This window comes from Misgurnus anguillicaudatus, chromosome 3 (assembly GCF_027580225.2).
Source record: "Misgurnus anguillicaudatus chromosome 3, ASM2758022v2, whole genome shotgun sequence".
Taxonomy (NCBI): domain Eukaryota; kingdom Metazoa; phylum Chordata; class Actinopteri; order Cypriniformes; family Cobitidae; genus Misgurnus; species Misgurnus anguillicaudatus.
Genome location: NC_073339.2, coordinates 876,249 through 901,900, shown reverse-complemented (window position 1 = coordinate 901,900; position 25,652 = coordinate 876,249). Strand labels below are relative to the sequence as shown.

General features: G+C 36.7%; 3 protein-coding genes across 6 annotated transcripts in view; 1 reads left to right on the top strand and 2 right to left on the bottom strand.

The window, feature by feature from the left end:
• Positions 1–2,156, bottom strand: part of LOC129445294 (uncharacterized) — a 36,886-nt gene extending 34,730 nt beyond the window's left edge. Inside the window, exon 1 of the mRNA XM_073860043.1 lies at positions 2,030–2,156. The gene's annotated coding sequence lies outside the window, so the exon portion shown is untranslated. The remainder of the gene's footprint in view (positions 1–2,029) is intronic.
• Positions 2,157–4,575: 2,419 nt separating this feature from the next.
• On the bottom strand, positions 4,576–10,375 carry LOC129443824 (uncharacterized). 2 transcript variants are annotated; one of them, XM_073866436.1, is made up of 4 exons: positions 10,235–10,375; positions 9,715–9,872; positions 9,265–9,619; positions 4,576–7,133 (listed from the first exon to the last, which is right to left on the bottom strand). In XM_073866436.1, the coding sequence occupies exons 2-4, from the start codon at positions 9,865–9,867 to the stop codon at positions 6,172–6,174; spliced, it is 1,470 nt and encodes a 489-aa protein (XP_073722537.1). In that variant the 5' UTR covers positions 9,868–9,872; positions 10,235–10,375; the 3' UTR covers positions 4,576–6,171. The 2 variants fall into 2 exon arrangements, with proteins under 2 accessions (XP_073722537.1, XP_055060035.2); XM_055204060.2 differs by lacking the exon at positions 10,235–10,375 and having other exon boundaries at positions 9,715–9,992.
• An 829-nt stretch (positions 10,376–11,204) lies between these two features.
• trip10b (thyroid hormone receptor interactor 10b) lies at positions 11,205–25,590 on the top strand. 3 transcript variants are annotated; one of them, XM_055204058.2, is made up of 15 exons: positions 11,206–11,386; positions 12,873–12,988; positions 14,614–14,667; positions 15,730–15,877; positions 16,427–16,489; positions 17,274–17,378; positions 18,309–18,437; positions 18,521–18,667; positions 19,166–19,324; positions 19,561–19,584; positions 21,491–21,600; positions 21,680–21,812; positions 21,894–21,943; positions 22,187–22,284; positions 22,401–25,590. In XM_055204058.2, the coding sequence occupies exons 1-15, from the start codon at positions 11,363–11,365 to the stop codon at positions 22,541–22,543; spliced, it is 1,503 nt and encodes a 500-aa protein (XP_055060033.2). In that variant the 5' UTR covers positions 11,206–11,362; the 3' UTR covers positions 22,544–25,590. The 3 variants fall into 3 exon arrangements, with proteins under 3 accessions (XP_055060034.2, XP_055060033.2, XP_055060032.2); XM_055204057.2 differs by having other exon boundaries at positions 15,727–15,877; XM_055204059.2 differs by lacking the exon at positions 19,561–19,584 and having other exon boundaries at positions 11,205–11,386; positions 15,727–15,877.
• The last annotated feature ends 62 nt before the right edge of the window (positions 25,591–25,652 follow it).

Sequence of the window (25,652 nt, the reverse complement as noted above, 5' to 3'; positions counted from 1 at the left end):
GTAAACTGCATGGCGGATGAAAATAATCGTAATCTGAATATTATGCCCATTTTCCTTAAGCCTCACCCCTAGAGTTCACAACACGAAGGCCTTTTCTCAATCTGAAGGTTGCAGCCCCCAGAGGTCGCATATGCAGGCTGCATACGTCATCAAGCCTGGTTTATTTAACCTCCTAAGACCTGAGCTTTGGTTGGTCTTTTTTCAGATTTCTTCCAGCTATTTTGGGGTTAGGAAGAACCAATAAATATAATAACTAAATATTTTTCTTTGAACATGAAGCAGTGTAATTGTCCATGTACTGTATGTGTAAAACAGGTTCGAGTTACACAGAATTAAGTATTATGGTGCAAAAAAAGAAAATGTGATGTCCACATATGTGGACCTCCAGGGGCCCGTTTCAATAAGGAGGTAACCAACTCTGAGTTTAAACTTGAACTCTGAGTTGACTTACTCTTGAGATAGGAAACTGGTTACAGAACAGCTGATCTGAGTTAGTTCAATCGACTCTGAGTAGGTTGACTCTGAGTTAAGTGCGTGCACAGCCACAATGAAAAGCCATCATCAATGGAGCTCCAATATTACCATTTACCATGGCAACAGCACGTGACAAAAAGGTCTTAATCCTTTTTACTACTAAAACTGAAAGTGTTACTGCAAGTGTGCAGCAACTACGAGCATGTATTTTAAAGAAAAGAGTTTTTGTTGGAAATTGCTACTCTAGTAAATGTGTACATTTAATTTTTCATCACGGTAAAAATATCAGAAGTAAATAAACTGAGGACTGTACGTTATTATATCCATTTTCATGCAGATGCAATCCCATGGACAAAAAGATGACAGCAGCTCAGCTAAAAATGAAATTAAGCATAATACTTTAAGGCTACGAACTTTACAAATGTTTGTCATGAATAAAACAGAAATTCACAGAGATTCGAACTCAGATCGCTGACAGTACGTCTGCCCTAACTACTGCACACAGTACTACCCACTAAACCAGCGATAATGATGAGTGAATACAGAAGAAATGTCAAGGTAACTGTTTAGATGTAAGAGCACCACAAAGACTGATATTAGTGACGTAAGGATATTTATTTCTAAAATGACTGCACAAAAAATAAATAATTCCGCTCACATAAATGCAAGTGGATATGACAAAAATCCACTCGCGGTCTCAAAATCCTCTTGCAACATAAATGTAAGTTCCTTCAAATTAATGGAACATCATCATCTGCAGGATTCTCTATAAAAAGCACTTAAAATTTAGTCACTTAGACGTCTCTGCACTTAAGTATATCAAATTGGTTTACTAGTCATTTCAATATACTGTTTAATTTTTTTTTTTTAATTTAAGTGTAATTTATAAAATATATAAAGCACAAAGGTAAAATGATTTGAACTGGCAATTTGATTATAACTTAAAGACAGCTAAAAAACATATTTTACAGGGTACGTAATAAAATGTGCGCAATGAATGAATGTACTAAAGAAATTAACAAGATTAAACACCGCTACTCCTTTAAAAACGGGGAGGAGACCACAAGAAACTCTGAGTTTACAGGATAAAACCTGCTCCCGACCAGGTTAGGTTCACAAAGTTACTCCGGAAACAGACTCTGAGTATAAGTTACCTATCCTTCTGAAATAGGCTTGACTTACCCCGCTGTCTCAGGTTTAACCTACCTTCCTTTTTGAAACAGAAAACTCAGAGTTTCCCTCATTTCAGGGTTAACAAACTCAGAGTTTTTACTTAACCACCTTTCTGAAACGGGCTCTAGGTCTTTGGAAGTTAAGTTACTGAGAATTACATTCACAAGTTATAAGTATATTACAACAGTTTACGATTAACTAAGAATAATAGTCAACTTTACAATTGTTACTGGCAACACCCCATTAGCTCCACCACACCTGCATCTACATGTAATTATGAAAGACTTCTTATGTGTGTTATCATCTTGTCTATAATTATTATAAGCAACACAAAACTAATGACATTTTTGGCTGTTAAAGACACACTATGCAGTTATTTTACCTTAATATAACAGCTTCAAAGTTATTTCGATGGTAAACAAAGTCATAGTAAGGCGAATCATCCTCCTGTTGAAGCTCGGGGAGGACGCCGCTACCAAAACCAGCAATGCAAGAACCGCCCCTGACAAATCACGACTTGCTTTACAGCAACGACGTCACACACGTTAGGCTTGTTCGACTTCGTGCGGCGCTGCAAGAACCGACCGCTGGATGACGTCAAAGTACCGCGAGAGTGATCCGAGATCTGGCTGTCGGTTCTTGCAGCGCTGCATGAAGTCGATCAAGTCTATAACAACAACTGCACGTGCGAATTTGATTTAAAAGTTAAGAAAGCGCTTTCGGAAGTGAGTAGGAAAAGAGAATCTGACCGCGTTAGGAACCGGACAAGAGTCCCACTCGGTCAGGTTTTTACTCGTTGGCGTGAGCTAAAGGACAGTACTGGAGGGATGCTGATCTGGCGATCTTGTTGATGGACTAGTAAGTAAATCTCTCATTTGTAAACTTGTTTGCGGTCTTGTTGGGCTTGCTTGTAGTACGTCATGTGATTATCATGACAACAGTTGTCAATATCTCACATAATTATCAGGGGCCCGTTCTTCGTACGTCGCTTAAGGCTGTTTTTCTACTGTTTAGTGTTAATCACCATCAAACACTTGACTAAACCTGTCACTTTCATTTAAAGTGTGTGAAAGAAGAAAAAGGTTTTACTTTATGAAGATGACAACTATTAATAAGTAACACTACCATATAGTAATGTAATGGTGTAATGAATCCATTTAAGATGGTCATGAAACTATTATAAATAAATAAATGTAATCTTATCAAATATTGCGCTGCAAAATGCAATACTATTTTTAACTATAACAATATAAATTAAAGAAATAGCGTCAAACATGTCAATGGAAAAATAACATATATTGTCAAAACTATGTTTGGAAACCCTTTACTAATTTTTTTAAAACACAATGTTAAAACCCCTTAACCTAGAAAATGCACTTTTAAATGTGTTTCTAGCAGAAAATGAGTTGCCAGCGTGTGTTCAAAAACATCCTGTAACTATACAAATCCATCTGTCTGATCTGTGTTACTGTGTAATCTCCTTTAAAGGAAATCACCAGTTTTTCAATATTTTACTCAGGCCTAGTCCACATGGACGCGGGTATTTTTATAACCAGAGTCCCCCCCCCCCCCAAAAAAAAAATCCCATCCACACATGCTCAGTTTAAAAGAAAATCGCTGTCTTCATGAAAAAGCAAAAACATGCAATCAAGCGCTGTCAAGAGCATGACACACCAGCAGGCGGCAATATAAACCAAATTATAAAGTCACTTTGGCCAATCAGAAGCCTAACAAAAGTGACGTTGCAAGGGAAATATTCCTTAGGATCCCTGTTTGGATCCTAAGAGTGTTTTCACATATGTTGGTGCGCACCGTGGTGCGGCCTCGGAGCGCACCAAAATACATTGTATAATATTTCAGTTAGTGCGGTCCGTGTTCACATATTTTTTTTTACTGTACTCGAAATGCCGCACCGTAAACCATGTGACAACGGTCAGCGCTGTCATTGGTCTCTGACAGGGAGAGCGCAGCTATGTGGAGATAAACGATGCACATCTTTGCGAAGTTTCTTTGCTTTAACGCGAAATTGCGTAGCTGTTCTATTAAAGCCTTTCTCACGGAGCCGTTTGCTAAAAAGTCTGTATTGTCATTATTTGTGTGTGGAGGACAGCTATGCATTTATAAAATCATCAGCTCAAACGTAAAGGTGACAGCGAATCTCTGCAACGGCGGCTGTTGTGGTTACACTGACCAAAACGAACCGTACTCGGACCGACCTAAACAGTGTATATGTGAAAGCACCCTAAGGAATGAATGGGGCTAGGCTAAATGCTAACACATTCACAACATGCTGTATAAAGATTAAGTGCACGCATTGAAAAAAAATAGGCATGTATTAACTCGTCTAAGCTGAGGTTAAAACATAGAACATTTTCAAAAACGGTGGAGTTTTCCTTTAAACTGCAAGAGTCACATAAAACAGGCTGTTAGGGAGCACCTATCAATGTGACTGCTCACAGACAGGAATTTAGAGGCTGCAGCATTCAAATACTAAGTCTTGCCTTCATAGTCCACGGCCTTAGAAGGAGTCAAACGGGATGTTTTAAATGAACATTAATGATGAACACCTGCTGTTTTTTAATTATAAGAGTTTTCAATTACAGATAAAACTGATAAAAGTCTCAATGTATACAAAGATGTATTATATACACAAGAAAAAAGGTAGAAGAACCACCCCCCACAAACAGGCACCAGATACAATGAAAAATAAACATACGTAATCAAACAAGCAAAACATGGAATTAAAAATACATCTGTGAAGCTATCCCATGAACACCTGCTGTTAACAAACACAATCACTGAGGAAAAGATGAACAAGAAGAGACGAGAGCAACAGAAACACACGTACAACTGAACTACAGTTGAATATTAACAATAAGTAAAATATGAACACATTTAAGATGATTAAACACAAACACAATTACCATCTTCACTTATTACAAACCAGTTTGACTTTATTTCTGTCAGGGATTGTTTGAAGTCACCATTATAGTGATCAATGTTTCCTTTAATTGAGCACCTGGCTCTTAGGTTTTAACATTAGGCTCTCTCTAAATGTTCAAATATTTTGTCAATACACGTTAGCTGCAGTCAAAGAAGCCATTTTCCCGGGACGGGTCCAGGCCAGGATTTCGGGTGCGTCTTCCGGAAGTCTTATTTGGTGATTTATATGGTCACCCTTTATGGGCTCTCATAACACCTGAGCAGTGCCACAGACTGATCGACTCCATGCCACGCAGCATTGCTGCAGTAATTCAGGCAAAAAGAACCCCAAAAGAGAGCTTCATGGAATGGGTTTCCATGGCCGAGCAGCTGCATCCAAGCCTTACATACCCAAGTTCAATGCAAAGCGTCAGATGCAATGGTGTAACTCCACTGGACTCTAGAGAAGTCTGGCAATCCGATGGACAAGTCTGGGATTGGTGGTTGCCAGGAGAACGGTACTTGCCTGACTGCATTGTGCCAAGTGTAAAGTTTGGTGTAGAGGGATTATGGTTTGGGGTTGTTCTTCAAGGTTTGGGCTTGACCCCTTAGTTCCAGTAAAAGGAACTCTTAATCTCTTCATACAAAGACACTTTGGTTAATGGTAAATGGACTGCATTTATATAGCGCTTTCATACACCAATGGCCATCCAAAGCGCTTGACAATTTTTGCCTCACATTCACCCATTCACTCACACATTCATACACCGATGGTGGTGTCAGCCATGCAAGGTGCCATCCAGCTCATCAGGAGCAGCTGGGGTTAGGTGTCTCCCTCAAGGACACCTCGACACTTGGTCAGGTGGAGCCGGGGATTGAACCACCAACCTTCCGATTTGTAGACAACCTACATCAGGGCTATTCAAATCTTACCCTGGAGGGCCGGAGCACCGCAGAGCCCAGCTTCAACCCCGATCAAACTTCTTCATGATCACTAGAAAATCACAGGTGGTAACATTTGATTAGGGTTGGAGCTAAACTCTGCAGTGCTCCGGGCCTCCAGGGCAAGACCCGAACAGCCATGACCTACATGAACCACTCAACCACTGCTGCCCCACTTTGGACAGTTTCATGCTCCCAACTTTTTGGGAACAGTTTGGGAATGACCCCTTCCTGTTCTAACATGACTGTGCACCAGTGCACAAAGCAAGGTCCATAAAGACATGGATGAGCGAGTTTGGTTTGGAGGAACTTGACTGTCCTGACCTCAACCTTACAGAACATCTTTGGGATGAATTAGAGCGGAGACTACGAGCGAGGCCAACATCAGTGTCTGACCTTACAAATGTGCTTTTAGAAGAATGGTCAAAAATTCCCATAAACACACTCCTAAATCTAGTGGAAAGCCTTCCAAGAAGAGCTGAAGCTGTTATAGCTGCAAAGGGTGGGTCAACTCCATATTAAACCCCATTGATTAAGAATGGAATGTTATTCAGGTTAATATGCATAAAAATGCAGGTGTCCCAAAACTTTTGGCAATATAGTGTATAACAGAAATAGATTTTACAAAAAGACAAGAAGAATAGAAAAGTTAAAAAGATGCTATGATGATTGCAGTGTAGTTTGTTCTTCAGTATGTTTCTTCTTGTGAGTATGAAAACTTCCTAAATAAGCAAATCTCTCTCCACAGATCAAGCAGTGATAAGGTTTCTCTCCAGTGTGAACTCTCTCATGGGTTCTCAAGACATCTGATCGAGCAAACGTCTTCTCACACTGAGAGCATTTGTAAAGTCTTTCACCTGTATGAATTCTCTGGTGCTTTGCAAAGTGTGTTTGTCGATGAAAACTCTTCCCACAGACATTACAGTGATAGGGTTTCTCTCCAGTGTGAATTCTCTGATGAACAATGAAAGAAGTTGGACTGGAGAAGCTCCTACCACACTGAGAACAGAGATAAGGTTTCTCTCCGGTGTGAACTCTCTCATGGATTATCAGCTGACCTTTATGATGAAAACGTTTATCACAGTGTGAACATTGATGAAGTTTCTCTTCACTGTGTATTTTTTGGTGTGACTTTAATGCAGAGTTTCCTGTAAAGGTTTTTCCACATTCACTGCACTGATACGGTCTCTCATTGGTGTGTATACGCATGTGGTTCTTCAGATGAGGTTTGTGGTTGAATCTCTTCTCACAGTGAGGACACTCGTATGGTTTTTCTCCTGTGTGAATTCTCTGATGAGCAACAAGACTTCCTTTGCTGCTTAAATATTTGTCACATTCAGTGCAGTGGAAAGACTTTTCATCACTTTTCTGACAGTGTAACTTCTTCTTCTCTCTGTGCTCTTCTGAATGAAGTTTCTTCTCTTGTAAGGTAGTAAAGCTGATCTTACATCTCCTGCAGGTGAAGAGTTTCTCTTCATTGTGTTTTCTCTCATGTCTCTTTAAATGTCCTTGTGAACTCAATGTCTTTCCACAGGTGTTGCAGGAAAAAGATTGTGCTGCCCGTCGCTCTTTTGATGTTGAGGACGTTATTTCTCCCTCAGAACATGAATCATTCTTTTGATCTGAAAAAGAAATCTCTTTTAATTACATTAACACAAACACAGAAAACAAGATGTTGAACTAAGATTCTGTGTTTTCTACATTAAAGGGATATTTCGGCCAAAAATGATATTAAACCCATGATTTACTCACCACCAAGCTGTCCGAGATGCATATATCCATCGTTTTTTTAGACAAACACATTTTCAGTTATTTTAGAAAATCTTTTAGATCTTTCAGTTAATTAAATGTGAAGTTACGAGGTCCACGACCTTCAAGTCCAAAAAATGTGCATCCATCCATCACAAAATAAATCCAAACGGCTCCAGGATGATAAATAAAGGTCTTCTGAGGGTAATCCGCGCGGTGCTGTTGTAGAAATATCCATATTTAAAACTTTATAAACCAAAATAATTACCTTCCGGTAGCGCCACCATCTTAGACTCCTCTGTATTCAGGAGAGAGTATTAGCGTAGTGTACGCACTTTCCTTAGTGACATATGACAAATTGAGAGGGCGGGGGCACGGAGCAGCAGCAGAGTAACCTCCATACGCTGCGTAAAGCTCTGATCTTGAATGCGGACGCGACTAAGATGGCGGCATTACCAGATGCGAGTTATTTTAGTTTATAAAGTTTTAAATGTGGATATTTCTACAACAAAACTGCGCGGATTACCCTCAGAAGACCTTTATTTATCATCCTGGAGCCGTTTGGATTTATTTTGTGAAGGATGGATGCTCATTTTTTGGACTTGAAGGTCGTGGACCCCATAACTTCACATTTAATTAACTAAAAGACCCAAAACATTTTCTAAAATAACTGAAAATGTCATCGTCTGAAAAATGATGGACATATGCATCTCGGACGGCTTCGGGGTGAGTAAATCATGGGTTTAATATCATTTTTGGCCAAACTATCCCTTTAATACAGAAACAGTACTCCTAAAGCTGCATGCAGCACTCAAGACAAATATATGTCTGTGACTGTTTTAAGAGGTGCAGTGGAAACTAAAAATGACAAATTAAATAACAGAAGCCAATAATAATTATTGTGATTTTATACCCCGTGATATTAATCCCAGATAGAAGAAGAGCAGACAGAAACTATTGGATCTATGTTAAAAACTGTTGATTTGTCCATGTTATTTGCATTAAATCAATATCACATTTGCACAAAACAATATTGCAATTTAAACAAACAACCATTATTGTGATCAGTGTTTGCTTTAGTTGGGCTCTGAATTTCTATTAAGTGAATTCTTATTTGATACTCTTATGTTTTTAAGTAAGAACATTTGTGCTGATAAAGAAAATGTTGTTCAAAGATAATCTATGGTTGGTACCTTTTTAAGACAGATGTCAAGCTGAAATAACTCATTTGTTCTAGATGATGATGTAGATCATTTCGTGACCGTTATAAACATTCTGCTTTGCAAATTAGGGGTGCACAGATAAATGCTGATAAACACTAATAATACATGGCAAATAAATAACTATTCTTAATCGCACAGCCGATATTATTCACAGCTATTTCTTGTACTATGGAAGTTTGAGCAAGAGCTGGAGTAGTCAGAAGTATTACAAGTATTACTTTCCATGAAAAGTAACTAATTAACACAATTAGTTACTTTTTAGGGGAGTAACTTAATATTGTAATGCATTACTTTTGAAAGAAACGTTCCCCAACACCGGTCACCATTGTTGAGTTTCATATACTGATTTATGATGTCAGAGATTGATTTAGTTGGAAACTTTGTGTGTTTTTATAATTCATAAGAATATAACAGCAATAACAGTGCTGTTGTCATTAAATATTGTAGTATCACACAACACACCCACAAGAATAATTATTAAGGTAAACCCAGAATTATTAAATCACTTTCCATTAAATATCAGTGTTCTTTGCAACAACAGTCAACATAACATTAAAACACAAGAGTTGAATGCCTAACTAAAGCAAACATGCATGTTTTTTTATTTTAATCTTATTTCAGCATTAATGGAGGGTGCAAACATGATATTGATTCAATGCAATTAAGCATTGAAATAATAATTTTTTTATCAATGGTTGTTGCTATCTGAAAATGCCCTTTAAGTGTAATCTGCAAACATAATAAAAACAACCGAACAGCAATAAAGGATGAAACAACATACCTGAAGGAATAAAATCATCATCAGTGTTGTCATAATTCTCCTCCTCCTCCTCCTCATCATCGTCATGATTGTCTTCATCATCATCAGTGTGATCTTCCTCTTCTGTGGTTTCTCTTCTCGTCTTCATCATGAGGTTCTTGCAGTCGATGAGTTTGACTGAACACATGTTGAGTTTGGTCTGCAGGATCTGCTGCTGTTCTCCAGCGTTACAGACAGAATCCAGAGACTCTGTGGAGGTTTGATCAGTAGATTCATCATCCTGTAAGTCCTGATTACTGTCACACACTGTAGTGTCCTGAGCGTCTGTGTGCTTTGACTCAGTATAACAGAGTAAAGTCAGACTGAGCTCGGAGTCCTGTGTGGAAGATTCACAACAAACACACACAGAGTAAGATTAGAAATGATTTGATGTTGTCTGATTCAGGTAAAGGATGTTTAAGCTGTACAAACCTCTCTCTTCAGTCCTTCATCTCCTCTTAACCTCAGCTTTGTCTCCAGTAACGCCACCTCTTTCTTCAGCTGAGAGATTTCTGTCATGAAATCATCAATATCCAGCATGGACAGATCAGTTCCTACTGATTTACAGCACATCACATCCATCATCAACACTAAAATACACAGAGACAAGACTCTGTTTAAAACACTCAAGAGAGATAAATACTGAGGATACACAAACACATCACACGCGAGTTCTTCTTTTTCTTCTTCTCCTTCATCTTTTAGGATTAATGTCGGTTGGCAACTTGATTAAAATGTGCATTACCGCCCCCTACTAGACTGGAGTGTGGCCATTAGAATGACGTCAAAGAAAAGAGAAAAAAATAAATAATAATAAAAAATTGAATAAACCCTATCAAATTCTTTCATTTAACCCAGTATTTTTCAAAAATGAAATTAGTAAATTGTGTATTCTCCCAGATGTTTTCCCTAATAAATGCTCAAGTGTCATGCTTTGTATATCCATGTGTACCTTTAATTCTACGCGAGCTCTTTCTTTCTTTCTTTCTTTCTTTCTTTCTTTCTTTCTTTCTTTCTTTCTTTCTTTCTTTCTTTCTTTCTTTCTTTCTTTCTTTCTTTCTTTAGTGGGTTTATATTTGGACCAAAGAGCTGCAGAGCGCCTCCTGCTGTACTGGAGAGACGCTGCTATCTTCTTGTGTAATTTGCGGCAGCTTTAGAGACTTCAATTGTGTATTACTGCCATCCACAGTTCATCTGAAGAACTCCGCCTCATAGTTTATATCGTCGTATTAAAGCCTTTGTTATTACATATAATCCTTATTTCAAGACACTGCTTGTTATTTGTCTCTAATATAAATAGCATTTTAATGACATGAACATGATAAAAAACTTATAAGAGTTGTATTCACTGCCATGAAAAAATTCAACATACATCCCTGCTGAAAAAAAGCAATAAAACCATTCCAGAAATTCCTAATGGTTTCAATTCAAATACCAACAGGAACCATTATCTTTTACAATTAAAACCACTACAATGTCCCACCAATAGAACCCAACACATACCAGTAGAGACCAATAAAGACATTATAGTTTCCAATACAACCAATAAAATCCCCATTAAAACCAATAAATTAAATAGAATTTCTGTGATGGTGTCTTTTGTTTTTTAGAAGGGCGGTAGAATCTCCTGCTTTTAGGAAGTTATCAAGATTCCTGTGACGGACAGCACCGGCAGATCTCACCTGTAGGTGTCAGTGTAGTAACTTACAAAGTTCAACTCGAAAGCACCTTACAACTACAAATGCGACATTTCACTGTCGCGGAAAAAACTTTTATTTACCGGTGTTCATTGATATTTATTAAAGAAACTTTAAGTTAAAGTTAAATCTCGTCAGGTGATATTTGTCAACTGAAGGATGAGTGATTTAAATTCAATCCCATGATTCAGTGGAGCAGACCTCAGACCTGCGTCAGGTGAAGATCAGATAGTCTACACTACACTACACTTCATTACACTACACTAGTGTTCACTTCTGAGGAAACACCCGACGACTGACTTTATATGAACACAATATTCATGAAAATAGACTCGAGTGAAGCTTTGCTTTGGGTTTGTCATTGATGTGATCTGTCAATCATCATGGATTGGGGTTCAAATCTGTGGGTAAGTCTGAAACACCTGTTTATTAATCTTTACACAAACCTTTTCATTTGTATCGACACCTTTGGTTTTCATTTTTAAGCGTTTGTGCACGAGTTTCTGATTTAAACCGCTTAAATCTTATTAATATGTTTGCTAGTTTAAAAAGACAAATGGTCAAACTCGTTTAAACCAACCAACAGACCAACAAACCGTCATTGATTGACTGGTCTAACATGTGTTTATTAACAGATTTGTCATCTTAACTTCTGTTTTTATTATTGTTGTTTAATATTAACAATCAACACGACACCATTAAGTAGTTATTGCATGCTAGCTAGCAAACACAAGAAAACAGAGATAAGAGCACAGATGAGTAAGTTAATATTTAAAAACAATATATATGATCGTATGTTTAAATGCATATGTGTGTAGTGCAGGTATGAAAGTGTTAATGTAGAAGTTGTGCATCACTATATAGGAACACTAAGCAGTGTGTGCAATACAATATATAAAACATTTCAGATGTGGTTTTGCCTGGCAAGCATGAATATACATCTGTCAGACACTTTAATCCTGTCATCTTTGTGCTATTGTTGACACAAAACTATACAAAAAAGATTTTGATGAATATTGAAGTTATTGTCTTTTTGCAAATCATTTGATCAAAGTGTATTATGATTTCCTTATAGAGTCTGAGCTGTTGTGGGTGGTACAGGTTAAACTGGTTTTGAGAAGCACTTATATAATATGCTGAAGAATCTGATCTCAGAACAGAAGTAAAGGCTTACACAAACTGCATCTGATCCTTTAATTCTCCTAAATGAATATGTTGTGCGCACACACCTTCATGTTTTACTTTATATTGTGGTATCTCAGTTAGTTGAAGTGTAGTGTGTTTGCATCATGTGACCCAGCAGCCTGTAGTAACAGTACTAGTGTTAAGTGGTTTGACCCGTCAAGTTAGTTTGACTGAGGATAAAATCTACACAGAGAGAGATGACATACCGCACCTATATTTCAAAGAGTTAAATGTCATGCATACCAGAAACACACACCCTGTTTACTGCTTAATTTACTCTAGTAAGGTAATCTTTTCAAGTGAAGTGTTTAATGACTACAGATTATATGAAGTGGGACACCATAACAACCCATTTGTACTACGAGACAATATAATGTAATGTGATAATAACATGTGATGTAATGAAATCTTTATTTAAGTGACGTCAGAACGAGTTATCATGTAAACAGATTTTTCTTTTGTTAAAGCATGCATTGATAAGATCACATTACAATAAGTGGTGTCAGTTTTGATCTTGATTTTTTGTATCTGTTTTTTTTTTACTTTTACAAAAAATAACCTGATACAAACAGGAGAATCATGAAAGAAAGCAAAAAAGTATAATTAAACAAACTTAATAAAACATAAAAATAAACAAAAATAAATAAATGGAAGAAAACAACGAAGGGATCCCAGATTTTTGATGTTGTGTTATGTTTGTGTTTGCAGGATCAGCATGATGTGATTGAAAGACACACACAGAGTGGATTGGAGGTCCTGGAGCGTTACGTGAAGTTTGTCAAAGAGAGAGCGGAGATCGAACAGAGTTACGCCAAACAGCTCAGGCAAGATACAAATTATATATATTATATATATATTAACACAATGATTGTAAGGAGACAATATCTTTCAGTTAGGAAAATTTGTCATTCTCTTGTGAGAATGAGTTTTGTTTGTTTTCTTTTTTATGCAATGTTTTTCTGAGAATGATAAAATTTCTATGGCATTACTGTTTTTTCCGGACTATAAGTTGCACTTTCTTCATAATTTGGCTGTTCCTGCGACTTATAGTCAGGTGCGACTTATATGGCAAAACTGACTAACATGAACCAAATGAAAACATTACCATCTATGAGAGGGCGCTATATGTTGCTCCTGTAACCTACCCCTGAAAAAAACTAAAACATAAACTTACAGACAACGTAGAAAGACTTAACAAACAAAATGCCCCCAAAAAGAATAATAATTTTCTAAATAAATGCGACTTATAGTCCAGTGCGACTGTCCTTATGCTTTGTCCTCTTCATGACGCATTTTTTGACTGATGCGACTAATAGTCCGAAAAATACGGTAAATGTAAACATGAAAACGGTAACACTTTATTTCGATATTCCACCCTAGACGTTCTACCAACCACATGTAACTTTGCAACTACTTATCAACCATCAATCTTTAAAGAATTAGTAAACGGTCTGCTTAATATCTACTAACACTTTGTTGCGATGATATCTCAACAGACATTCAACTGTCTATAAGTATCTTTGCAGGTGCATGTCAACTTATTCCACTAACCCAAACCTCTTTCCTAACCCTAACCCTTACAGTCTACTAATACTGTAATGACAGTTAGTTGACATATAGTTGCAAAGTTATTTATAGTTAGTAAAATGTCTTAAGTGGGCTATCAAAATAAAGTGTAACCTGAAAACCTTATTTGAAGAAATCGTTACATATCTTTATCATTATCATGATATAAAATTAATCCTACTGTGATATTAGATTTTGGTCATATTGTCCACCCCTACTTTCAGTCATATTCCCGCCAAAGATAAAGGAAATGCAGATTAAAAATTTGAATAGGATTTATCCAACTAATGATTTCTTAAAACAAAGATTCAAAATGGAGGTAGGAAACTGTAGCTTTTGTGAAAATGAACCAGAAGATTTAGATCATCTGTTCGGTGTGTGTGTGAAATCGTACAGAGGTTTTGTCTGGACCTTTTACAATGACTTGTGTCTTAAGGAAAAATGAATCTAACAATTAATGATATCAAATTTGGAATTTTTGGCAATGATCACAATGACTTTGGCATTAACAACATAATTTTGATAAGTAAACCTTTTTATACATAAATGCCATTTTTTCTAAATAAATCCTAACATAACGCATTGGAGGAATGAGTTGAATCTTTAATACTGTGTAATGATAAGAATGCTGTGAAACTGGCATCTTTTATAAACATTCTTATTGAATGATTGCCCTTTTGATTTCATTTCTTTTCCTTTTTTCTCTCTCTTCTTTGCCTTGTATACCATGCCCCATGTTCATCTACTCATTACATATGTATTTTCTAAGATATACATGTTAGATTTGTAACAAGACTTTGTATTGTACCTGTTTTGTTTGTAATTGTTTAGTAAATATAATAAAAAAAAACTTTCAGTCATATTTGTGTTTTTTTTTCTTCAGGACTCTGTGTAAGAAATATTCCAGACGAGGCATCAAAGAAGATCAGGAGATAAAGTGAGTCTGCTCCTGTAACTTTTCCCCGCAAGCGTTTTTGAAAAAAGTTGCCAGCCAGCGCCAACATTTTTTATGATTTTCACAAAGGTTTAATGTCTTCCAGAAAATGTTATTTATACAATATATCAAATGAAAGAACAACACTTTGCTTTCAAACAAACAAATAAAGTTTAATCATATCTTTATTAGTTCTCTTTTTATCACATCTCAAAAATGGGTCGGTTTCTTCAAAAGTACTACATTTTGAGATAAATGCGTTTTTGTGAAGGACTTTTGACAGAGATCAGATTCAGAGTAATCCTCAAAACATACACAGAGTTTTTACTGGTTTTGGATCAGTGGATGCTTCAGTGTTTAAGTTGTGCAAGAGCGACACCTTGTAGATAATAGCAGAAATACAAATTGGGGTAAAAACTCGTCAGGGAAGCGTTTTCTGTAAATTGATGAGAACTCTGACAACCTAAACTATTTTAATTTGTGTCCGAACAGCCCAGATAATCCGTTAACGTTGTTTGTGTCCTTCATGCTAATATTACCCACAATGCATTGGGAAACGTTTGTAACAGCTTTATGTGTAGTGAAAAAATCTGAAAGCTTCAAGGAAAAATTGTCAAGAAAACTAAACACATTTTAAATTTATTCTGATTCCAAAAACGAACCCAAACATATTGATGACTCATCGTGCTTTTTGTCCAATCAGATGCTTTCCTCAGTCCTGCCCCTATACTAGCTGTAACAGACTGTAGTCTTACTTCATTTTGTTATATTTGCTAGAACAAGTTGTGCACATATCATGCAGCTTTCTACTTTACTCTTATCATCAAAGTGTGTAGTAACAGTATAGGTGTGTTTAAAGTACATTAAAGTACTGCGAGAGATATTACAAATTAAACTCCTTTATATGATCTCCTGCATCACTGTACTGTGATCTCATCTGCCTGTTTGTTCTTGAGCCGCCACGTGAAGTCAAACACACCTTATATGAACTCAAAGATGCAGATGAAGTGAATTCATAATGTTAAGTGAACCAATCAGAATGCATGTTGTTGACTGTGTCAGCAGATTGACCAATCAGCAGGCGTTTCAGGAGGTGTTGAATGAGCTGAACAACTATGCGAGCCAGAGAGAGCAGCTGTCAGAGAACATGACGACGACCATCTGTGTGGACCTCACCAAAAAACTCAACGACCTTCGGCTGGAGCGCAAGAATGTAAGCCAGACGTGTGTGTGTGTGCGTGCGTGCGTGCGTGCATGCGTGTGTGTGTGCGTGTGTGCGTGCGTGTGTGTTCGTGGTGTGTGCCACACCTGAAACACATCTGGCCTCATATATAAGTATCTCCTGGGTCTCCTCCCTGACATAACCATACATGGAGCTTACAATATCTAATTTTACTATGCATAATCTCATCTGCATATCATTATCATATTCTATATTTCCCTCCTTGTGATGGTACACATGAGATGATGTTTCTCTAGGACCAGTGTCCTTTTCTTGTTTCAAAATCACTATCAAAATATTTGAAAAAGCAAAACTGTACAAAATACTTATCAAGTTAAGATTACAGCAAAAACTTTACCTCTGTCCAAATAGTGTTTTAAATGTTTTAAACAAGCAAATATGCAGTTATGCATTATAGAATCTATAAAAATAAATGTATTTAAATGCTAATGTTGTGCCTGCGCAGCTATAATAAATCAAGCCTGCGTGTAAATACCAAAAAAAACCTCTTTAATGTTGTTCATTAAATCTCTCTTACAGTATCTGTCTGATATTAAGAAGTCTCAACAGAACCTGGAGAGCACTTATAAACAGCTGGAAGTTGTGAGTATTTTTATATGAATGTGTGACTATCACCATATGTGTGTGTTTGTAGCTCTTTTTTGTATAACATTGTCTTAGCAAATACCCTAAAGCTTAAATGAATGAAGGTTTTGGATACGGTTACTGTTTGAAGATTCTTTTAAACTCCAGATGGTGAGATGTAAAATGTTGTTTCCACCAAATCAAAAACATCAGGAAAATCAGTGAAATTATAATAATAGATTTAGATAATAGTAAAGGGGTCATATGATAGTATAATTATTTTCTGTATTTTGTGTGATGCAGTGACTTAACGCAGTTTAAGGTACACGCATTTAATCACATTCTTTTTTACATATCGTGCATTATTCTTGCTCCTCTATGCCTCGCCTTTCTGAAATGTGTAGATTTTTGCAAAGCTCATCCATCTTTAAAGGGCGGCAGCAACAATACTACAGCGAGAATAAGAGTTACGCCGCCTTTCTTTGCGTATACATTTGGGCGGTGTTATGCAAATCTTCTCACACAGTGATATGTGGGGGTGTTTTAGGAAGGTGTTCACTTTTAAACAGAATAACTTGTTGCGTTTGAGACTTTAATCTTTGCGACTTTACAGATCTTCTATAAGCACAAACAACTTTTAACACTCCAAAGACAAAGGAAAACATGAAGTCGCATGACAAGACCCATTTAAGAAATACAATCTTTTTAATATCTACAAAACATAAAATACAATGATACATATAAACAATAAAAACAGAGTCATGATACAGTCATAATGGATGTTTGATTGATGTCTACTCAGAGTAAGAAGAGATTTGAGAAGGAATGGAAAGAAGCAGAGAAAGCCATACAGCTGACAGAGAAAGTCCAACAGGATCCCAGCTCAACTAAAGCTGATGTAGAGAAGGTACACACGCACACACACACACACACACACACACACACACACACACGCGCACACGCACACGCACACACACACACACACACACACACACACACTACTAGGGGTGGGAAACACATGGTACCCCACAATACGATTCGATGCATGGCTCACAATAACGATAAAGTCACGATTCACTGATTCTCTGATAATCAATGTATTGGTTGCTAATTCTAGATCATAATAGATCATAATATCTGCCAAACTATAAAAACAAAATGTCCAGAAAAAGGTTAAGTTGATCTTTTGTTTCTTTATGCAAGTCCACAAAGACATCCTTTTTTTACTAGGAGTTCTGTATACTCTGATGTACAATTTTAGGAGTGCAAGCAGAAAATTCAGGGGCACCCCTTATATCAATGATGGCTGTTATTTACTTTTTCCCCAAAATAACTGCATTACGGACACATATGTTGATAATAAATAGACTTAACTCTTTATGCATTTGTTGCACATGTTATTATGCACAGTTTATCAAACTTTCAGAATAGAAAACAAAATATAGAAGTCTTTAAAATTAGTCATAGAGATTCTTAGGTCTGCTGCTAGTAAATACAACCAGGTTGTAATTGATTTGTTGCATGTAACATACATTATTTTATTATACTATATATACAATGGTTATACCCTACTGAAAAATCCAGCTAAGATCAGCATACGCTGGTTTTAACTGGTATTGCTGGTGTAGCAAGCTGATAATCGTTAGACTACTAAGCTCATGGTGACAAAGAAGAGGTGCAAATGAGTTGTAAAAACGCGGGCGCACATTTAGTTTTTTGTGGGCTTGCGATCTACTCATCTTTCAAGCTCATCCGCTATATTGACCAACCCCTACTCACTACACACACACACATAAAGCTGACATAGTTGTGTATTTGTTTTGCGTGTGTGTTTTAGGTCAAACAGCAGGAATTTTCCCGCATACACATCTCAGATGTTTGTAAGAATGAGTACGCCTCACAGCTACAGAGATACAACAAAGAACAGGAGAACTACTATCACACAGAGATCCCCACAGTGTTTAATGTGAGTCTTTATCTACATTCAACATCTATATAATCATCATCAGTCTGCTGACTCCGCCCCCCCCCCCCGCCTGTCAATCACAGAAGCTGCAGGAGATGGAGGAGAGGCGGATCAGGATGCTGGCGGATGGATACGTTCAGTTCTCTGAAACCGAGAAGCAACTCCTTCCCAACGTTAACAAGTGTTTGGATGCGATCAGCACAGCGGGGAGAAACATCAATGAGAAACAGGTTTGTCAGGTCGAATTTATTTATATAGACGGTTTCATCGGACGCACGTGATACACGTTTTTTTAATGGTCTAACTAGTTGCTAAACTGATCTCTTGAACAAATGCCTCATCAAAAATAACAAATGTTTTGGTTTCGTAGATAATCTATGTGTTGTTTTTTTGCTTGTTATATAAATAAACTACGTTTAAAGTACTTTGTTGTGATTTATTATTAGCGGAGTTTACGGGAAGTTACTGCGGGCCACGACAGCCGCTTGTTTATGTTGTTACTGCTGAAACCGTCTATAGCGCTTTTTAAAGTAGCTTTACAAGAAAATAGGAAATGATTAAATAGAATATGTAGTATTATTGCAATGTTTATTGTCAACAGATTGTAATATAATCAAATGCTAGATTACGTGAAAATGGCGCTTCAAAGAAGAGAAAATGATATACGAGCCGAAGTTTGACATGACATGAAGAATTTACTGTGTGTGTGTGTGCATGTGTGTGTTTAGGACACAGCGGTGCTCATAGATCAGTATAAATCTGGTGCAGCGCCCCCTGCTGATGTGGAGTTTGAAGATTACAGTCAAGTCATCAAACCTGCTGTCAATGAGAACACAGCCCAACATGTGCCCAAAGTTCGCATCAAACTGTTTCAGAAGAAGAACAAGGTAGACATCTGAGACCATGGAGATTTGTCTCTGTGAATCTGTCTGTTGTTTTTCTGAATGCTCCTGACATCAACACAAAATCTTGTAGTCTAGTCAATGCCATATTTTACTTTTTAAGTAGCACATCTTCAATATTTGTTTAAGATTTAAGGAAAATTTGGCGTTCAGGAGTTTATCCAAACAATGCCATGCGCTGTGTTTTGAAGAAAATATTTGAACCGTTTTTTTGTTTACAGGTAACATCTCCTGATAAGAACACGGTACAGTAAACAGTTTACATAACAATCTCATAAAGTTAAATAACATTGTTCATCTTGTTTTGTGCACAGTTTGATATTGAAAACAAATATGGTAACACTATATTCAGAACTTCATTTCTTTAAGATTTTTGTGCACGGTGTGAGAAATGTCATGCAGTATCCCAAAGGTCCCCAAGGTTTTTTTAAATCAAGAAAAATTTCTCAATTTATAACATCTCGTCCCTTGTCATTAGCTGCGTTTCCACTATTTGCACAAAAATTTAGCGTTATATTGTAAATGTCATCAAAAAACTATTGGAAAAAAATAAAGAGTTTCGTTGCAAAACGAGATAACCACCGTTTTTTTAATTGTTCAGAAATCTCGTTTTTTGGTTGTGCATTTCAATTAATTTTAATTCAACTGCAGTTGGTTTGTTTTGATTTAAACCTTCATAACTTAAAAAATACAGCTAAGTAGCACCATAAAACAAAATAATAACATGATAACATGATAATAAACATGTTTTGACAAAAATGTAAAAAAATTGATTTATCTCGTTTTGCAACGAAACTCTTCAAATGTAGTTTTTCAAACATCACATCGACTGTTCACGATAGTAGGTTTACTAATATGACTTCCACCACACTAGGCATTTTTTAACGAATGAGACGTAAGAATAATACTCAAACATTAATGCCAAGGAAAGCCCCTTATAAGAGCGGCAACATATAGGTGTTTCTTTAAGGTAATAGTGTTAAATCAAAAGAGATGAAGGAGTGTTATCCAAACATTATTGACAAGGAAAGCTTCATATACTTGAGAGCAGACACATATTCAGGTGTTTCTGGGAGGTTTTAGTTCATATCCCGTTATCTTCAAATAATAATTATGTGAGTGACTTACATCAGGTGACCTGAAAATGCAAATAAACCGTCTCCATTGCAGTTTTGTAAAATACACCTTTTCTGAATTGCCTGAAAAACCACCTCATGCGAGGGTAAAAACTTTTTTGTGGGTGTTTTTGCGAAATTGATGCATTTATATTGGCCGTGTTTTCAATTCGCAATGTCCGTTTGTTAAATTTAAAGGGTAATGAAAACGCAGCTCTTGTCACCTATCAATAATGTAGTAATGTAATATCTGTGCTATTCTTGATTTCTGCTTATGCTACATCTCTGGATGATGAAAACATCAGTAGCTGCGTTTCCATTACACTTCAAATTGTGCAAATTGTAGTAGCGAATTTAAAATGTGGGCAATGGAAACACGGCAATTTCGTATAAACTCCTATATATCTTAAAACAAAGCTCGGGTGAGGTGGTTTTTCAAGCAATTCTTTAAAGATATATTTCTCAAACCAGATGCATTTACAGGACATCCAACATTTGTAAAAGTCACATGATCATTCTTTAAATATGGCGCGGTATGTTTGATTGGAGGACAAGACAGAGGAGGTGTGGTCACTTTCATCCCTCGTCACAAGAACAAAGAAGCGCATGACATCAAAATACTGCGAGAGCGATTCGTGAGTTGACTGCTCTGTATGCTATGGAGTCGCTCTCGCTGTATTTTGATGTCATACGCATGTCGGTCTGCACAGCACAATGTTTTTAAGAATGACTGATTGTGAGAGAACAAAATTACGTTTAGTCGCACAACATCAGTTAATGGAAAGTCGTCATTTCACAAAAGTTTTTTGTCGACATTTAGAAAATAACGCTATAGTTTTACACAAATCTGTAATGGAAACGCAGCTACTGTTTTACTCTCCTTCATAGCATCATCGAGCTTCACCTTTATTATTGGTTTAAAATGTGACATATTGTGCCTTTTAATGTGTTTGTATAGTTACAGGATCACTACAGTGTGTATTTCTCATGCGTATTGTGTTTATGAATGTGTTTGTTTGTGTGTGTATTTGTGTAGCCATCATCATTGACGGACTTCAGTCGTCTCCCTTCTGATAAGAGAAAGAAATGTCTGCAGGAGAAGATTGATGAGCTTAATAAAGAGCTTCAGATAGAGAATGAGAAGAGGTAAATACACAACATCTATCAGATCAACACATCTCTTATTTACTGTAGCACATTCAAGTTTTGTCTGTCTGTCTGTCAGTGAGGCTTTACAGAAGATGAAAGGAGTTTATGAGATGAATTCTCAGCTTGGAGATCCGTCCAGTTTACAACCTCAAATCACACAAAACGTTTATATCATAGCTCATCTGAAAGGAGAACTGAAGAAATATCAGGTACACATACTGTACACACACAAGTGACATATGAGGATATACACGTATGTACTGTATAATAATTGTTTGTGTGTTGTGTAGACACAGTTGGATGAAGTTGGTGGTGGACCAGGAATACAGAATCAGATCAGGTTTGTCCTACACACACATTCTGAGATTTTGTGTTTATTTCTGTACCTATTGATTTTTTTATAGATTAGTTTTTTTTAGTTTAATGCTGTTAACTTTGTGTGTCAGGTACTTTTATTTGTGTGTTTTGCGTTGAGTGTGTATGTGTTTTACATTATTAAAGTGATATGATATGTTTAAGTGAAGGTTAAATATTTTGTGTTGTGTATGTCGTGTACTTCAGTGTGTGTTTTTGTATTGCGCAGCTCCAGCGTTTCTCCATCTTCTGATATTTATGATTTTGATGAAGACTTTGATGTGGATTTACCCATCGGTCAGTGTACAGCACTTTATGATTTTAACGGTAAGTTCTCGCTCTTATTTTTTCTATTTTTATTTTCATGTTAACCTCTTTACTCGTTTGGTCTCGAAACAGCTTTAACAACTACACATACAATAAGACCTGTGTGTATGTTTCAGGTGATAGCGAAGGTTCTGTGTGCATCCAGATGGGCGAGCAGCTCAGTTTGATGATGGAAGATCAGGGCGATGGCTGGGCCAAAGTTCAGAGGTCCAACGGAGACGTGGGATATGTGCCATCGTCCTACATCAAGTACATCTGATTTCAACTTCATCACCTCCAAAACCATCTGACCCAATCAATTCAATTTTATTTTATTTATATAGCGCTGTTTAATTGTTTCAAAGCAGCTTTACGTAAAAAAGCAGGAGAAAAATCAGTGGACACATAAGAATCAGACTGCAGGGGCTAAGATGAAACCGTACTAGCGAGCATAGTAATAATGTAACTTTGTTATAAGCGTACAGTAGCCATCTTTGAGCTCATTTGTGTAAGACTTCTGGTGAGCCACTAAAGCTAATGGTAGTTATATTGTGGGGGACACGAGTGGACGTGCATCCACACATCCATCCAGTAAACCTTTCATAGAAACTGACAATGAACAATAAATACAATAATTGTTTAAAAACAATTAAATATTATGCTGATAAAAATATGCTGATTGATTCTGCTACTACATATTACTACAAAAATGTGATTACAGTACAGAATATATACGACATAAACTGCTTATTAGTTAATGTTTTTACAGTTCTTAATGTGTTTGCACGTACTTTTGTTATGTTTTAAATGAAAGTAAATAATTTCATAAGTCTTATATACTGCATTATAATATTTTCATAAAACGAAAACAATACTGAATACATGTAATAGTTTAAAGGAGCATTGCGTAGGTTCTGAAATTTCTAACCGTTACTGACACCAGTGGCCGTTATAGAAACTGCAGCCAGTCTCATGCTCGTTCTCGGTGGACACACTCGTACGAGGATGACCACAACAACCAGAGTTGCCGTAGCAACCACAGACCGCTCATTGAGATCCACCAGCATGTTTACAAATGTAAGAAAAGTTACAGTACTGTAAGGTTATTGTTTGACAGACCATATTTTAGTAAAATGTTGCAGTGATATTTTATATTTTCAACTAAAGTCTATTTCTAAAAGTTTTATAACACAACACTCCCGACATTCACAATCTTAATGCACTGGTGCTCTGAATAAAGATAATTCATATGAGACAGTAACTTTTGAAACGGTCCTGTGCTACATGCTATCGTTAGCATTACACCACAAAAACAATAAAATTATATATTACAAATGCCCTGTAACTATGTCTTACCCAGCGCTGACCAGAGCTCCCTCCAAGAATCAAATGCCATGTTTACTCTTGTCTTTGCCCCGACACCGGTCACGCTCTATTTTGGCCGCACTAGATAAGGATTTTTTTTTAAGTTACGAGGAGTTTCCGTGAGTGTCTGGATTGTGCTGTAAGTTGGTCGCTTCTTTCCGTCTGCAGAGTCCATTTGAAACATCCTAGCGATTGCCGCCGTTTACTAATGACTGACGTACGCGTCTATATGGAACGCCCAAGTAGACGAGCACGCGCATGCCGTCACATTTTGAATTTCGCGCCAATTCGGACTCGACTCCTCCACACACAATAGAGCCTACAGGCTGATAGAGACAACCGTGGAGGACACTCAAGGTGTCATTCTTTCTATTACATTATGGTTGGCTCATAAATATACAAATGAAAACTCTATCTTAAAGATTTTTTTAATTCATAAGCTACATAATGCCCCTTTTATATGTTTATTATGGTTTGTTCAAGTAACTTACAATGTGTTGAATGAGAAAGATGCTGCTGCTGACTGTCGGATCAGTTAAAATTTGCAGTCTAAATTAACCTCACACCAGAAGGACAGTTGTGACATTTTAAACCATCGCCTGAAAGGTTAAAAACACACATTCTTGATCTGTTCCATGTGCACTCGACTGACTTTCCTAAAGATACTGGTATGTCTCTGTGCTTTTACACATTAAAGACCCGTCACCCCCGAGCAACAACATGAAATGATTAAATACTGTGTATCTTCATATGATATATTAGGACACTTTAATTTCATCCTCACACTGTTTTCTACCGGCCGGCTATTGAAATGACATACGTCATAAGAGGCATGAGAGAAATACGTCACATCATTTACTTCAGCGTTTGAAAATAAGGTGGACAGAAGAGAGTTCAAAGTTAAGTCAATGTCAGCTGACCCCATAGAAGTTGAAAAAAAAAAACAATTTAATCAGGGGGGAAAGTCCATGAAGAAAAAATCCCTTGAGATAAAGCCAGACATAGCTTTTATAAAGGAAATACTATATTGCTTTACAAAGCCAAAGCGCAGTAGCTACGCATTTGGTCAAAATTGAAATGGGCTTTGTGAGATCTGTTGTGTCTTGTGACAAAGTCTCCTGGTTCAATTTTGTCCCATTTCAGAGAAACGTGTGTGCCAAAATTGCAGTAACATGTTTGACTGTCTGGTGTAAAAAACTTGCGTATTGTAGTTACTGCACTTAGCCTTTGTAGGACAGCATACTGTATATTAGATACATTATATGGGAAATAAAACATCTAAATAATGTATATGAATGCGTTGAATAATAATAAATAAAGAATAATATATGAATAGGTAGATAGTAAACAATGTGGCGTTAAAACTTCTGACTCCACCTTTAAAAATCTGACGACTCCTTCAAACCAACTGACTCCACCTTCAAAACATCACTTGTACCTTCTGTTACCCTCCAGATGAAACCCTCCAAAGTGGAGATACTTTAAGTCAGTGGTTCTTTAGATGGAGCCTTAATGAAGCATCTGAAGCAGTCAGTGTCTTTCCTGTGAGCCCATAACTTTCTTCTTTATTTCTCATTTGTGTTGTGTGAGTATTGCAGCAGGAGCACACATATGACTGTACATCACTGCGACTCAAAACTCAATCAGATGTTTTCTGTGCTTATAAGATGATTATTTCATAATCTGTGTCTGTCTGTGGTGGAGAGTCAAGATGAACCTTCATACATTAAAAACAAACCGTTTTTACCATTATATACTGTTGACTTTTACTTTTTTTAATAGTATCTGTATTAGCTGAGGACACAAATGTTGTGTGCTATTTGTAACCAAGTGATCAATGATACTGTCTGAGAAATATTTCTATACTGTAGTACTGAATAATTAACATATTCATTCATTGTGTATTTAAATGCAAAGGTAAAAGAAAATAATATTGTGTTATTAAAAACATATTTAAAGCAACACTATGTAGTTTCCATGTAAAATTGATTTACGGCTCCCCCATGTGGTTGAAAAGTGAAAAG

Excerpts from the sequence above, each read along its gene's own strand:
- LOC129443824 (XM_073866436.1), bottom strand. The coding sequence starts at position 9,867 with ATGATGGATGTGATGTGCTGTAAATCAGTAGGAACTGATCTGTCCATG. Across the intron at positions 9,620-9,714 it reads ATGAAGGACTGAAGAGAGAG|GACTCCGAGCTCAGTCTGAC; the intron begins GTTTGTACAGCT and ends TCTTCCACACAG. Across the intron at positions 7,134-9,264 it reads TGATGATTTTATTCCTTCAG|ATCAAAAGAATGATTCATGT; the intron begins GTATGTTGTTTC and ends TTTCTTTTTCAG.
- trip10b (XM_055204057.2), top strand. The coding sequence starts at position 11,363 with ATGGATTGGGGTTCAAATCTGTGG. Across the intron at positions 12,989-14,613 it reads AGTTACGCCAAACAGCTCAG|GACTCTGTGTAAGAAATATT; the intron begins GCAAGATACAAA and ends TTTTTTCTTCAG. Across the intron at positions 16,490-17,273 it reads CTTATAAACAGCTGGAAGTT|AGTAAGAAGAGATTTGAGAA; the intron begins GTGAGTATTTTT and ends ATGTCTACTCAG.